Genomic DNA, 16,276 nt, shown 5'->3' on the forward strand with positions numbered 1-16,276 from the left:
CTCTAATTATTAGGAAGAATTATAAGTTTACTCAGTGGAATTTCTTTTTTCAGTTGCCATTATTGTATAAACTTTAATATGTGTTCTTTATTACGTGCCTTGAACTATATGGACCTCACCGTTTATTGAAGGAGGCTTAGAAGATCTTCATAATCTCTTCCAAGTATATCAAGTTATATGGTTTCAAGACAGATTTGTCCTCCATTGTGTTTGTATATGGAAGCACGAAATTGGAATAAAAATACTCAAAATATCGACTCAAGTGATAAAATTCTGGAAGGGGATGTTAAGCAGACTTTCTTCTGCTTGCAGGAATTACAGTACTCTAGATTTGCTCTCTAAGACCATAAACTAAGGTACATGTCATAAAAGCAATGTTGATATCATCAGGGAGCCTTCATAGATTAGCACCCAGTACTCCAGCATTAACAGTATGTCAAGTGCTAATGTAGTATTCCTGAAAGGCAAACCTAATTCTAACTCTCTATCAGGTCTGTGATTGCTCAGCTCACAGATAGCTGATTCTGAGGTCAGGTCATGGGCTTGGAATAAAGAGTCATGGTTACAGAACATGCAGGTCTTAGCACTAAGCCATATTTGAACAGTATCAAGCACAGATGTTGGGGTCTGCTGGGGTTAATTAGGATTCCTGATATCTCTAATCCCCTACACGAACTGTAGCTACCCCAGGCTATATGTAAAACTGGTTATTTTTCCATTAGGTCTGTAAAATAGACAAGTTTTCAATCATTAAATAGATACTATGTATCTGATTATGTACTCAGTGCAATGGTGGGAACAAATGCTGAACGACATATGAAACTTGGAATTTAAAATGAAAGTAGACCGGTGTGCCTATGATTTTTTTCATGTAGAAAATCAAAGGCGTGCTTACATTCCCAACACTTGTGTTTTTTAAAGATGAGATTGTATTAAAATAATATGTCTTTAGTGCTTTCAGCTGACAGTTGTAGTAGACATGGGAAGAGTTACGCTTTATTTTGCTTTATGTAGTATTGGTGGTGGTTAACTGGAAAGAGTAAATTAGGAGCCAGAAAACTTGAATAATCCTCATGGCTCTGCCTTTGAACAAGTCATATAATGCACAGGGGCTTTGGTTTCTTCAGCAGCACAGGACTAGTTCTAAAAGATTGAGTCATCCCTAAAATATTTTCTTTTAACTGTCAGCTAATTGTATTGTTTACACGGAGTTCAGTATTTTTATTATTTCATGAGAAACAGCATGCACGTGTGTGCAAGCTGCGGGGCGGGGACGGCGGGCAAGGAGGGAGGGAGGGAGGGAACCTTAAGCAGGCTCCGGGCTCCGGGCTCGGCACAGAACCTAAAGCAGGGCTGGATCTCAGGACACCCAGATCATGACATGGGCCAAAATCAAGAGTCAGATGCTTAACCGATGGTGCCACCCAAGGCACCGTGGCAGTTCAGTTTTTCATTGAATGAATTTGGTCTTTATTTCAAATAATTTTATCTTTGACCCTCACTCTAAACATGTAAAACAAGTGAATATTAACTATGTCAGATTTTTGTCATAAATTCATACTTATCTTAAATGCTAGTAATTTTTTATACATAAACTGATTCTTGCTAAGTTTATTTCTTCTGGGAAAATGTACTTTTTGTCAGATATATTTTAAAATTTTTCAAGAGAGAAAATAACCACAGTAGTTAACCCTTTCTCCCTCTTCACCCCCCTCCCCTGTTCAACAGGTGAAGCAGTTAGGAAAATAATTTTTTAATTACTCTGGATTTCTACATTTAGGATTTTAGAAAAGCCCTCATACAGAGATAGGGTTTTTTTTAAAGAGCTATAAGATGAAAGGGGTTTGAGTAAATTTCCAGTTCCGGTGAAAAGACCACTTTTGTCTGTGCTGTTGATTTTAGTGCCAGTTAACCCATCCCACAGCAGGAGAAGTAAGGTACATACGTATGTATGTGCCCACAAACAAGCAGCCTTGCCTCTGTGGACCGGCTTCCTTGCCTGTAGTACAAAGTGAGGATGATGGGTTTTGTAAGAGTGGCAAATTTGCAGGACGGCAATTTGTTGTGACTAACTAGAAGCTCAGCAGTATTGTCAGAGGAGTCTGCTGACAGACTGTTTCTGTCCCCATATGGAGTGTAAAAAAAATGAAGAAAAGGGGATACCCATGTGGCTCAGTCAGTTAAGCGGCTGGCACTTGATTTCTGCTCAGGTCATGATATCATGGTTCTGGGATTGAGCCCCACTTTGGGCTCCACGCTCAGCAGGGGAATCCTCTTGTGAGTTCACTCTCTATTCTCCCTCATCTCCTCCCCTTCTCATGCACATGCTCTATCTGTAAATCTTCTTAAAAACATGAATGAAAAAATACAGTAAGCAGTAGTTTCCCCAGTGTGTGGGTATCTTAATGCTTAAACCTCTGCTGATAATGACTGGGACTAAAGCTCCAGTGTGGAGAAGACCATGCAGCCCGAGCTTGAGATCCCAACCCTTCTTCCCCCATCACTGACAGAAAAGGAGGAAAGCCAAATGGCTCGGAGACTCAGGAGCTGGTTCTCTTCATGTGGAGAACTGGACAGTCCCATGGAAGTGCTTCCTGTTTCTGGTTGAAAGCTGAAGCACTTGCCAGGCCCACGAGGCCAAGGCTCTGGGTCTTGCTTTTAATATTTTCTCTCTAAAGAGAACTGAAGGTCAAAGGAACTATTGCTGTTCTTCAGTCCCTGCCTTAAACTGTCAGTAGAAGACAGAGAGTAGAAGAATGCGTTGTAGGAACTCTGACAGAGGGCAAGAAAGCTCAAGTACAAATAATCACTCACAATTCGGGAATGCCATTTTCCAAGTGCTGTTGGCAAGCTGCACAGATATTTCCCAACTGAATTCAATAACAGTTCAGTGAAGTGTAATTATTACTATCCACATTTGGTTAAGAGGCTTAGAAAGGTTAGTAACTAGGGTGGTTAAGTTGACTAGAGCCACAAAGATAGTGACTAGTACAGTCATAATTTGAACCCAGGACTTCACCCTGTAATACCCTGCCATGTATTAATAATGTATTCATTCCCTCAGTTTCTGTGAATGTGATCTTTTTAACATTCATTAACGTGAAAACTTTGAATCTTATTTTTAAAAGGGTTAACTTTCCTTTTATTCAGGATTTTCAGTTTGGAGTAAATCAAGGTAGATTTTTTGCGCCCCCCCTCCCATTTTTTGGTTTTGCTTTATACTTATCTTTGACAGTCATCCAACCAGTATCCCTTTTATGAAATGTATTTGCAGTGACAGGGCTTCCTGAGATGTTTCCGACTCTGAAGGATCTCGAATGAGTATGTCTCCCTTCCCCCCACCCCCCCAAGCTATCATCAGTAGAAATGTTTTGCTAACATCATCATAGAATTTCTTTCTTAAATTTACAAGAACAGTTGGACTTTTGAATTTTACTTCAGTGCAGTGACATTTATTATGCCAATTAAAATTTTTTAGACAAGAGAAGAAAGGAAAATGGAAGCAATTCTGCAAGCTTTTGCCAGACTTGAAAAACGAGAGAAAAGAAGAGAACAAGCTTTGGAAAGGATCAGCACAGCCAAAACTGAAGTTAAAAGTGAATGTAAAGATGCACAGATTGTCAGCGATGCTGAAGTTATTCAGGTATTGTTATTCAGGTTTAGTTTTGTTTTCGTACTTAAGCACTTTCGGAGAAAAATGTCTCACCGATTTAGTTGCATCTGTAAAGAATTTTTAATGTGTTAGTAGCATTTTTCAAATTCTGAGAATTTAGACCTGAGATACGAGGTTCCCTTTGCTTTATTTTTTTTTATTTTTATTTTTTAAAGATTTTATTTATTTATTTGACAGAGAACACAAGTAGCAGAGAGGCAGGCAGAGAGAGAGAGAGAGAGAGAAGCAGGCTCTGCACTGAGCAGACAGCCCGATGCGGGGCTCGATCCCAGGGTCCTGGGATCATGACCTGAGCCGAAGGCAGAGGCTTAACCCACTGAGCCACCCAGGCACCCCTATTTGCTTTGTTTTAGACTAAAAAAAGGTTATATTAATTTATCAGAATTCATCAACTTCAGGAAATTAGCTTCTGAAGTTGATTAATGCTTTTAGATTTCAACTTGTTACTGATGTAAATGTTGTGTGCAAAGTTCCACTCTGTTGTATTTTGAATTAGGAACAAGCAAAAGAAGAAACTGCTAGCAAGCCAACCCCTGCCAAAGTGAATAGAACTAAACAGAGAAAAAGTTTTTCTCGGAGTCGGACTCACATTGGACAACAGCGTCGGAGACACAGGACTGTCAGCATGTGCTCAGATATCCAGCCATCTTCTCCGGATATAGAAGTCACTTCACAACAGAACGATATTGAAAATACTGTACTTGCGATAGAACCAGAAACTGAAACTGCACTAGCAGAACTAATTCCCGAAACTGAAGTCCCAGCACTTACTAAATGTCCCGCGAAGTACCCTAAAACTAAGAAGGTAGGGCTCTCAGGAGCAGGGAAACTCTTCTCAGGAGAGTTATCTATGACGTTAAATATATCTGCGTTTTTAAGATTTAGTCTGTAACATAAGGAATAGAATAGAACAAGAGGCGTAGTTTTTACACTTAATAGTTTTTAGACTAGAATGAAAATCACAAAACAGTAAAATCAGTTAATAAAAATGTTTGCACTGTTGTTACAAACAAAGTTAAAATGGTCAGTATATCAAGACTTCCTTTTGGAAATTACAAATCACAATGTAATGATTTTAATCATTTATCAAAATTCCTTTTTTTGCCTATCCTATGTACTAAATTTATACTTCGCAGAAACAAATGGTTTTACATATGTTATCTTTTATTTTTTTACTTCCTACAGTTTTCACAATATAGGGAGATTGTAAGAATTAAATGTGAAGTAATTCCTGATTGCCATAAAGGGTAGTTTTCAAGTTTATTCATCTTTGAAAAACTGTTAAGACTTAATAAAGCAATTACAAGAAATTATTCACTGAGCTAAACCAGCCTGAATTTCACAGCTCAGAAATAACAGAGCATACTTACGAAGCACCCCCAACCCCCAGTAGAATATAGTACAGTGGAGCACAGATAGCAAAGTGGTAATCCTTGGGCTCCTTTGGCGGGGAGGGGTTAGATCATAACTGGATTCTTCTTATACACAAAATGTTTTGAAACTTTATCTTGTTCTTACCAGATTCAGCACAGTTTGTAGGTACTGTGAAACCAAAAGTATGTTCAGTAAACATCTGGGATGAACCTGGGAGTATATTTTAATGGCGAGTCAGAGGGTTAGTTAGAGACTTAAGATCTAAACACAGTTCTAACTGGAAGGCTGTACTCTTCCTCAATGCCCCATGGATTTTGAACAAGCCAGCCATCATTTGCCTTAACGAAGAGCAGTTTAAATGTATGTTAATTTGATAACTGTCAAATGAGCAGTTATTTTTGCCTACTTTGAAAGGACAAAACAGTTGCATCTTTTCTTTGTAACTTAAGATTAGTGAAAAAAACTCACGTTTTAAAAGAGAAGCTACTTTCTCGACTACAGATACAACATAATTCTGCCTTTTAGTTTTAAATGGCTTAGTTATGGTGGTGTTATCAATTTATTTCTATTCCTGGTCAGAGATGGAGACTTTACTCCCATCTGATTCTCTAAAAGAGCCTCCTGTGCCACAGGTTTTGTTGACGGTATTCCATTCTTTTAAATATACTGTTCAAGCATGAAAGTGTCATGATTTCCCCTAATGTGAAGGCTTCATTCAGTGTAAGAAGACATAGTACCTACTCTGCCAGATACTGTGCTACTTGAAGAGCTTTATAAATATTATTTAGCTCTTTCAATCCCCAAAATAATCCTGTTTGTAGAGCTAGTTTCTGTTACGACCTTTCTTTTACAGATAAAGACTGAGATGTAGAGAAGTCACGGTGTGAGTGGCAAAGCCAGGATTCCTACCCAGGCAGCCTGGCTGCAGACTCCATGAGCTTTCTCTTTGTCTGGGATATGCAGTTGTACATACACTGGGGCGGGGAGGCGGGGTGGGGAGAGGACAGAAAGATGCTAGAATGTTTTAATGATTATCACTGGAAGACAGTGCCGGTAGATTATTTTTTTCACTCTGTGTGTATCTATGTGTGAGAATGCATATATTACTTCAAGTACTTTTTTTTTTTAAGAACAAATTAGAGTAAAAATAACAAGAATATCATTTGATTACCAGATAGAAAAATATGAATGCCCACACAGCAAACAAAATGTGCTTGTGCTGACAGATGTAATCCTTATTTCTGTGCCCATTACAATTGCTTTATTAGATAACTGTAACCAGCCTACAAAAAAAAAAGTGAGTAGTAGGATCCAGGTATATTCATAACAAGTAAAGTCTAAATTACATACGCTATAGATAAAAATAAATAAACAGAATTAATATAAAAAGGGCTATGTAAATTTTAAAGCAGGGTTTTTAATGCTGACACTTTTTTTTTTTTTAATGTATATGCATTGATCTCATCATTGGAGATTCTGATAGGCAGCGGGGGTACAAAAACACTGCATAAAACCAGATTCTTCTTACACAATGATAAAAGAAGCAATAACAAACCTAAATTTAATGTTTGTGTTTATAAGATAGTACTGAAGTCTCTTAGACCTTGCTGTTTTACAAAAGGTACCATATGTTTTCTTCCTGGAAGAATACTGTTGTATACAAAATTTTACAAGTAAGGGAAGTTAACCAAAGAAATGTAATGATTACCCAGTGTATCATTTTGGATAATATATCAATTTCAAATTTGGTATCAGAATGTTCAGTAGGACAATCTGTGCAATTATATATAGAGTGATCCAGCTTTTTCTTTTCTCTAGCACTTGGTCAATGAATGGTTAAGTGAGAAGAATGAGAAGACAGGAAAACCTTCAGACAGCCTTTCAGAAAGGCCTCTGCGCATAACTACAGATCCCGAGGTGTTAGCTACCCAGCTCAATTCCTTACCAGGCCTGGCCTACAGTCCGCATGTGTACTCTACTCCTAAGCACTATATTCGATTTACTTCACCATTCCTTTCAGAAAAAAGGAGAAGAAAAGAACCTACTGAAAACATTTCAGGCTCATGCAAGAAGGTAAACCATTCTTTGGATATAAAAATCTAGGAATAGCTAAGTGCCAGTCTCCTTCCTTACTACCATCCCTGTTGGTGAAGTGCTTTTAGAATCAGCTCTACATTTATAGGCTGTGTGAAGAGCTACAAACTGATTCCTATTCATTTGTTATGTATTTCAGCGATGGTTGAAACAAGCCTTAGAAGAGGAAAACTCAGCAATTTTACATAGATTTAATTCACCCTGTCCAGAAAGATCCAGAAGTCCTACAGTCAATGGTGAAAGTAAAAGTCCACTACTACTAAATGATAGCTGTTCCCTTCCAGGTAGAATTTCTTTCCAGTGTTGTTTTAGTTTGAAAAATGTGGTAGGATGTATACAGCTTGTATAACAGACACATTCTAGTTGTTACATGCTTTATGAAAGAAGCATTTTGTTATTTTTTTCAGTCCTGTAACCTTTTGTTTGAAGATAAACATGAAAATCTTAAATTTGCAGTACCCTATATATTGGGGCTTATGGTTGAATTTTTGGGCTGCTTCTCAGATCGAAAAAAACTCTCCTGTAGGCACTTTGGCAAGATAATTCATGCTGTAGTAGTAAAATTAACTCGTGGGGGTGGGGAGAGCTTGTTTCATGTTAGTAGTATCTTTGAAAACCCTGAAATTTAGTTTGGGGGTGAAATTCATAATTACTAATGTTGATGTTTTGACCTTGCCCAGAATACAGAATGTAGCAAATACCAGCAGTATAATGTCTGAATTACTATTTCACCAACAGATCTAACTACACCACTAAAAAAACGAAGACTTTATCAGTTGCTAGATTCTGCTTACTCTGAAACCTCCACACCTACTCCTTCACCGTATGCTACACCGACTCACACAGATATTACTCCCACGGACCCATCATTTGCCACTCCTCCACGGGTAAAATCAGATGATGAAGCCTGCAGAAATGGTTATAAGCCCATATATTCACCAGTTACCCCAGTAACTCCTGGCACACCAGGAAATACCATGCACTTTGAGGTGAGAAATTTCAATGGGGAAAAGACAACCTATGGGGGATGGTACTTAACAGCTCCCACTGCCCCCAAACTACTGTGCTTTGAGTAGGAAGAAAACATTTTTAAGAAACCAAGAGAGTAAATTTGGAATGTGCATTGATGTAAATTTAAACTTCTACATTTTTATTAAAATGAGCATAACTTGGATCTTACTGATACTTGGTGTCAGACTGAACAGCTCTATGTGTGTGTGTATCTAACTGACCTTAAGGCAGAGATTTTACAGGGGGAATGGAAATAGAAAGAAGTTTAAAACCAAAGTCTGTGTAATAGTTTGTTTGGATTTCTATGAATATCATGGATTTATAGATGTTAATTTTCAGTTCTACTTATTTATTTTATACAGAATATTTCTTCCCCAGAAAGTTCTCCAGAAATTAAGAGACGCACTTATAATCAAGAGGTAAGGAGTTACTCAGAAAGAGTATTTAAATTGGTGACATTTTCCTATTACCATTATTTTGCTTAAATTATTGGGAGATCTTAAAATAGTAAACAGTCTCAAGATGTGGTTATTTGTGTAATTTTTTTTGTTTTAACTCCTTAAACAGGGATATGACCGATCTTCAACCATGTTAACATTGGGGCCTTTTAGAAATTCTAATTTAACTGACCTTGGTCTGCAAGAAATAAAGACTATCGGTTATACCAGCCCTCGCAGTAGGACTGAAGTCAACAGGCAGTGCCCTGGAGAAAAGGAATCTGTGTCCGACCTTCAACTGGGACTCGAGGCAATCGAGCAGACTGCCTTACACAAAACCATGGAACCACCTACACATGACAGGACTGATCCTAACAGCCAGCTGGAATCTGCTCACTCTGGACGGGGCACAGTGTATTCTTCCTGGGTAAAGAGTCCTGACAGAACAGGAGTTAACTTCTCAGTAAACTCTAACTTGAGGGACCTGACGCCCTCACATCAGTTGGAGGTTGGAGGAGGCTTCCGAATAAGTGAGTCAAAATGCCTGATGCAGGATGATACTAGAGGCATATTTATGGAAACACCTGTGTTTTGTACTTCAGAAGATGGGCTTGTTTCTGGTTTCGGACGGACTGTTAATGACAATTTGATCGACGGAAGTTGCACACCCCAGAATCCACCACAAAAGAAAAAGGTTACAAATTTAACGATTTTAGTCCTTTTAATAGTGTCTTTTTCATACTACTTCTGAGGGTTATTAGCAGTTATGTGTTATGTAAGGCATTCATACTCCAGGTATTCCAAGTTAAATTTGTGTTATGTATACTTTCAAACCTTTTGTAAATGCTCAATTAGAAAATGCAGAGAAGTAGAACATTCTAGTGATGTGGAAAATGCTTACAAGCAGTTTCAGAAATCGAAACCCCAAGATGATTTCACTGAAAGAGTAACTTCAAGATAACCACTTCCTAGCCAAATAAAGAGAGTTAAATAATACTTGTGTTCTTAATATCCTTATTTTATGTAGAACAGGCAGCCTTGTATTGGAGAAATGCTTCTTTCTTCATCCATAATATCTATAGTATTTAGGCTGTGGATATGAGTATTTTGAAAAGTGTTCTGTAAATAATTGTAAGTTCCCTGACTTACCACCATTCTTTGGTTGGCAGCAGACATACTGAGACAATTAGAATGCCTTACTTCAGAGAAATGGAATGAACTACAACACTTATTTTATTTGTTAATGGGCTTATTGCTTTGCAAGTCAAAGAATTTTAGTGATGTGTGCTTTTAATTTTTGTAACAGAGTCCAGTTGGCAACTTTGTGGGAAGCAATGTAGTATAGTGGAGAGAGCACGGGCTTTCAAGTAAGACCTAGGTTCGAATCCCGGCTCCAACACTCACCAGCTGTGTGACCTTGAGTGAGTGAGTTACTCAATTTCCTCATCTGTAAAATGGGGATGATAATATACCTATTTCATAGGGTTGTTGTGAGGATTAAATGAGATAATGTATGTAAATCATCTAAATACAATGCCTGGCATATACTAGGCATTGGTAATTGTTAATTATCCTTATTTGTTCAAAATCAAATTATTTTACATAATTTTCCTAATGTAAATATAGTAATTCTCTTTAGAAAAAAAAATAGATCGACTCTGACATACAAAACAAGAATAAAAGATTTGCTTTTCCTTCACTTTCTCGCTCAAGGTCTCTCTATTAGAGTACCGTAAAAGACAGCGGGAAGCCAGGAAGAGTGGCTCGAAGGCTGAGCACTTTCCACTGGTTAGTGTGTCACCTCACGCAAGCGGCAACTCAAGCAACAGTGGTGACGGGTGTGGCAACAGGAGCGAAAGCGGGGAGCAGCTAGAAAGCACCGCTAGCCTGCCGTTACCAACACCAGCTACCGTTTATAGTGCGACTTCGGAAGAAACCAGCAATAACTGTCCTGTTAAGGAGGCTTCTGCCAGTGAGAAGAACGACCCGGAAGTTCAATGGTAAGCCTGTCTAAAAGAGCTCATTGCTAACTTTAGAACTCCGAGTAGTACACCTTATAATTAAAGTAGTCTCTGTTCTTTATCGTCCAGGCAGGATCTTTTCTGTAGCTGATTGTGACCGCAGCTAGATCTAGAAAGATCTGAAGTATGCTGTTCTGCAAAGCACAAGCTTTGGGTAGCGAACTCTCTTCCTGTTTGTCATCATTACCCCAGTTCTAAGGAGAGAGATGTTCGCGGTCCTAATTTTGAGCGATTTCTCCTTGCTGATAGGGCTTTAAATCCGCTCTGTATTTGCCTATGTTAAGGGTCCACTGTGCTGCCTCTTTGACAGTTTTCGGTTTTTTCATAATATCCCTCTCCAGAGAACTTTTATCGTAGTCTGTATCCTGCCTGCGATTTCTTTAGCTCCCTAACCAGTTACAAAAGAACTAGGTTTTAGTATTTCTTCAGTAGGAACAGCAAAAGCTGGATATGGGATGGGTCTTGGCAAAGGGCAGAAGGGCTCATTCACTTCCCTCTTGGGTCCCCTTCCCCCCGAGCGCGTCCCACTAGCCTTACAGTGCAGACACAGGCTCACCTGTAAAGGGTGTATCTGGTGCCCATGACATTCTGGGTGTGGATGCACTTCAGCCCCCCCACCCCTCTCCCACCAAGAAATTGCTTAAGACAAAGGACTGGAGTCTGGCTACTTTCAAAGCTTTACACCTGAGTATTTTCCCAGCAGAGCAAAAGCCTTGGTCTGAGAGGACATGTTGACCATCAAGGACAAAGACTAATCTAGCTGGCAGTAGCTTCCTTGAATTGAATGTATGATTTTATGTTCAAGGACTGCTTCAACCTCAGTGGAGCAAGTGAGAGAAAGGAGTTACCAGCGAGCACTACTTCTCAGTGATCACCGGAAAGATAAAGACAGTGGTAAGTGAGCTTGTTCCTTTGCCCAAAAGTGGAGCCAGCTAATCCCTGTGCACCCTCGGTCTTTGCGGTTCTAATGTTCTCTTTGGGTCTGCTTCATCTCTAGGGGGAGAGTCACCATGTGTCCCATGTTCACCGAGTCATGTTCCGTCTTCACCTTCATCTCATTCAAATCACATTCCCCAGTTGCAACCCAAGGGCCCAGTCCCTCCTTTCAGTGAACTTATGGAAGGTCAGTAAGCAGATGACCTATCGTGGTTATTGTTTTAAAAACCTTTTTGAATCATCAAGGAGAGTACCTTTCTACAGAGTTGGGCTGAATAATGTTAGTGCAAGGCAGTGCTGGTCGCACAGTGTTCCATTCACTCTAGCTTTCTTCTGCTTTACAGATCCTGACCCTGAAAATGCAGAGCCCGTGACTACAAGTGAATGTCCATCCCCAGACACCTCTCAGAACACTTGTAAAAGCCCTTCAAAAATGAGCAAGGTAATAAAATTGACCTTTGAACATGGCTGTTCAGGAAAGGCGGCGCTCACATGCACGTGGAGATCTCTCCTGCCATCCCAAGCGTCACTTTGCTATTTTGGGACACTTTGGCATCCCACGGTCTAACGTGCTCACTGCTTTTCCGTCCTTTACATTTTCTCCTGGAGGTCCACCTCTGTCACCCCAGGAAAATGCAGTCTTTTCATACAGTTTTGGACCACGCGGTCTGTTCTCTAAAAACAAAAGGTCAGATGACACGTGTTGAGAAGAAATGCTCTGGCCATCCTGATTCAGGAAGAGGGGCGGGTCTTGTGTGGCGGCAGGAGCTGCGCAAACTAAGGACGAGGGGTATGAGACTGGTGCTCTTTTTCCGTTTATGTGACATCACGTACACTGACGTGTCTTATACTTGGATTGTTCATGTCTGAACAACGTTGAGAGATGTTTCGGGTCAGAACAGTTGGGGTGAGCACGTTCGTTTACTCAGACCGGGTGATAGGTTGGTGCAGCAGGTTCTGTTACGGAATTGAAACTTGCTCAGTGAATTCTTTCAGAATAAGCCTCAAAAGCAGGTTGGATCACTGAGGGGAAAAAGGCAAATGGAATGTAAAGACCATTCTCTCCTTAAACTTGTCTTCCAGAAAAATTAATCCAGAGAATCTGGTGGAAGCTCAGCACCAGAACTCGGTAGACTAGTGAAAAAGCTGCCCTTGCAGGATCCCACGCCTCTGTGATGGACCTCCCCAGTCCACCTCACCTGCTTCCCCTTTCTAAAGTGAACCCCAAAGTGCCGTTCGTACCCCTGGTAACGGACAGATTCGTTTTCTCTCCACAGCCCGCGTCCCCGGGACCCGTACCTTCTGTTCAGCCGCATGGGAAAATAGCCACAAAGTCCGAGTCCCACTGGGAGGCCGCAGCTGCCGCGTCGGAGGTGGAGAACGGGGTGCACCTGAAAGCAGAGCTCCCCCAGAAGCAGCTGTTAAACAGCACCCAAGCACTTCCAAAGAACCCTCCTCCTCAGCCGCTCGCTCGAAGCTCCATTGAGCAACTTGCACAGAAGCTGCCCTCGGCGCCGGTCAAGTTGCACTGTCCTCCGTCCCCTCATGTAGAAAATCCTCCCAAGTCCTCGACACCCCACCCGCCTGTGCAGCACGGGTATCTCTCGCCAAAGCCCCCTTCCCAGCAGCTAGGTTCGCCCTACAGGCCTCATCACGCACAGTCGCCTCAAGTGGGAACACCTCAGCGAGAGCCTCAGAGAAATTTCTATCCAGCGGCACAGACCCTTCCGGCCAGTACTCCGCCGGCCCCGTCAGGAGCACTGTTCACACAGACGCCCTCAGGACAATCTTCCGCGACCTACAGTCAGTTCACCGCCCCCAGTCTGAGCAGCACGGCACCGCCCCCTCCGCCCCCACCGCCCCCTTCTTCCTCGTCTTACTATCAGAACCAGCAGCCCTCTGCCAACTTTCAGAATTATAATCAGCTTAAAGGTAGTCTTTCCCAACAGACTGTGTTTGCGTCAGGACCAAATCCAGCACTTCCGGGCGGCGGCAGCCAGCAGCCGGCTCCAGGCCACCACGTCACTCCGGGGCATTTCTTGCCTTCTCCGAACGCTCCTCTTCACCATCAAACTGCTGCTGCTGGGGTGCCCCCCCCGCCCCCCCCGCCCCCGGCCCCAGGGCCACACCTCGTGCAGCAGCCCAGCTCCCATCAGCAACACACTGTCGCTCACGTCGTAGGGCCTGTTCACGCGGTCACCCCCGGGTCCCACATTCATTCTCAGACTGCTGGACACCATTTGCCACCACCCCCTCCACCTCCTGGTCCTGCCCCTCATCACCACCCGCCACCCCATCCTTCCACGGGACTCCAAGGTCTACCAGCACAACACCAGCATGTGGTCAGTTCGGCACCCCCCCCACCCCCGCCGCCGCCACCTTCCAGTGTCTTGGCTTCCGGGCACCATACCACCTCTGCTCAAGCCTTACACCATCCACCTCCTCAAGGACCTCCACTCTTCCCTGCAAGTGCTCATCCAGCCGTACCACCGTATCCCTCCCAAGCCACACATCACACCACTCTGGGACCGGGACCCCAACACCAGCCTTCTGGAACAGGGCCACATTGTCCATTACCAGTCGCAGGTCCTCATCTCCAGCCCCAAGGACCAAACAGTATTCCAACACCTACTGCTTCAGGGTTCTGTCCTCACCCTGGCTCTGTGGCCCTGCCACATGGGGTTCAAGGACCTCAGCAGGCATCTCCCGTGCCTGGACAGATTCCAATTCACAGAGCACAGGTGCCACCAACATTTCAGAACAATTACCATGGTTCGGGGTGGCATTAAAATGGACTCCAAAAACATTTTTTAAAATGTTCTGTAAGATAAACTGTATATTTCATATGTACCTATTAAGGTACTTTTTAAAGCTTGTACATGAAACTTTGTATAAAAAAAAAACAAACACCAGTGCTCTTTCACTGTATTTTTCCCATTTTTGCTTTTTAAAATTCCTTAAAAAATGTGCTGTTAAGCCAGTATTAGGTATCTTTATTTTGTAAGTGAACATTCCAGCTGTTTTTCTGGCAGTAGATTTGATGCTACATGATCTTTAAATTTTATTGTTGCAGTTAAAATTCATTTAGTGAATGTTTTCTATATTATTTTATACATATGCATTTAAGTACACAGCTAAGTAATGGCACTATGAGGATTTTCATTTTTTTCCTGTCAGCAGTTCTGTGAGTGCATCTTAGGTATAAAAAAAAAAAAAAAATGCAATACAGATCTTTATAGTTTGGTGTGGACATGGCTCATTTTGTTTTATCGGTTATTTGCAAGCAGAATGTAATTTAATGTATAGATGATTTTTAATGTCTCCTGACAAACTGTAAATACTGCATTTCTTTTGCGTACATAATTGCTTACAGCTTTTCTCATTTGATATATAGCATTGTACATATGACAAGTCTTTGCAAAACTGTGTGATCTTTGTGAAAGTAGTACAGTATATGGCCTTTAATTTCTTTTTTATTTTAAATATACTGTCACATTGAAGCACTGGTTGGGCATTTTAATTCATGTTAATAAATCACAATTATGTCAGTTTTACCAAATTGTCCTGTACAACTTCTGAGATTGGAGTCTGTTTAAGCAAGTGTGGTGTGTTTTTTGGGTTTTGTTTTTTTTTTGTTTGTTTTTAACAAGAAGTTCCCTTTCATCAGATCTAGTTTGTCAGGGGTTAGCCTTCCATTTTCTTCAGCTACACCTACCTCAGCTGGACTGTAGCAGACATCAGGAGACAGTGAGCAGTTGGGCTGTTCCTTTAACGCTCCTTCCTGTCATTTCTGCAGGAAACTTCTATGCTGGGTGGAGGCGCTACCTCTAGCTGACGTCATACAAAATGAGTCCAATATCGTTAAGTATTACACGTGATCGAATTCTAGAGTGGAACTGACAACTGTTTAAAAACATGGCGTAGTTTTGCCTGACAACACAAATATCTCATTTGTACACTGCAGAACATGCATGACAGCAATGTCCTACTGATGAATCAAAACTATTTGAAAACCTTTTAAATTAAGATTTACCATCCAGCTATAGTATTAAAAAGAAAGTAGTAATGGGATGTCTTAAAAATTTGTTTCGGACGTATAAAATAAAGGAAAACGGCATCATTCTTAGAGTTCTCAAGTGAAATGAAAACAGCCTCTTAGACGGACACTTTGCTGAAATATCCAATGCTAGTTTTTGTTTTGAAGATTCTTTGTTTTCTACCTCTTAGGAGGATTGATTAAGTAGAACCATAAGTAATGACACATTTTTCCAATTTTCACCTGACATAATTCCGCACAGCATTCTGTGGTTTGGAGAAAAACCTCGACAGACTAAACATCACTGGGTAAGATCTGGCAGTAAGGAAAGTCATGTTTTACAGTAACTTTTAATGTCCATTTCCTTTTAAAAACCAGCTAATCATGGTACAGGAAGAAAGCTGCGTTTAGGGCTCAGTTCTAATCAGCTTCAAGTTTTAAAAGAACTTGAAGTCAACTTCACCCTTCTTGACTTGGCAAACAACACTCTACTTACGGTATTTGCTAAAGAAACACTTGTCCAAGAAATCACGGCTTCAGGCCACCCGGCCCGAGGTTTCACAGCACAAAGGTGGTTAATTAACTATCAGCACAGTGAGCGGCAGCCTTCACCTCTTTCAAAAGACTGTCCTAAGGATTTAAAATTCCTGTGATGAATCTGCCTACGACACAAATAATGATAGAGAAGCTTTTC

At 41.1% G+C, this 16,276-nt stretch overlaps 1 protein-coding gene across 7 annotated transcripts in view; it reads left to right on the forward strand.

The window, feature by feature from the left end:
* Window positions 1-15,100, forward strand: part of KMT2E (lysine methyltransferase 2E) — a 97,438-nt gene extending 82,338 nt beyond the window's left edge. For 6 of the 7 annotated variants that reach the window (XM_032305481.1, XM_032305480.1, XM_032305482.1 and 3 more), the window contains 12 exons: window positions 3,479-3,643; window positions 4,170-4,478; window positions 6,866-7,120; window positions 7,281-7,425; window positions 7,880-8,130; window positions 8,515-8,571; window positions 8,720-9,283; window positions 10,303-10,589; window positions 11,416-11,504; window positions 11,608-11,733; window positions 11,891-11,988; window positions 12,824-15,100. In XM_032305481.1, coding sequence (XP_032161372.1) covers window positions 3,479-3,643; window positions 4,170-4,478; window positions 6,866-7,120; window positions 7,281-7,425; window positions 7,880-8,130; window positions 8,515-8,571; window positions 8,720-9,283; window positions 10,303-10,589; window positions 11,416-11,504; window positions 11,608-11,733; window positions 11,891-11,988; window positions 12,824-14,335 — 3,858 coding nt within the window. In that variant the 3' untranslated portion in view covers window positions 14,336-15,100. The remainder of the gene's footprint in view (window positions 1-3,478; window positions 3,644-4,169; window positions 4,479-6,865; window positions 7,121-7,280; window positions 7,426-7,879; window positions 8,131-8,514; window positions 8,572-8,719; window positions 9,284-10,302; window positions 10,590-11,415; window positions 11,505-11,607; window positions 11,734-11,890; window positions 11,989-12,823) is intronic. The other variant, XM_032305484.1, reaches the window with a different exon arrangement.
* Window positions 15,101-16,276: the final 1,176 nt, after the last annotated feature.

Source organism: Mustela erminea, chromosome 11 (assembly GCF_009829155.1).
Source record: "Mustela erminea isolate mMusErm1 chromosome 11, mMusErm1.Pri, whole genome shotgun sequence".
Lineage (NCBI taxonomy): Eukaryota > Metazoa > Chordata > Mammalia > Carnivora > Mustelidae > Mustela > Mustela erminea.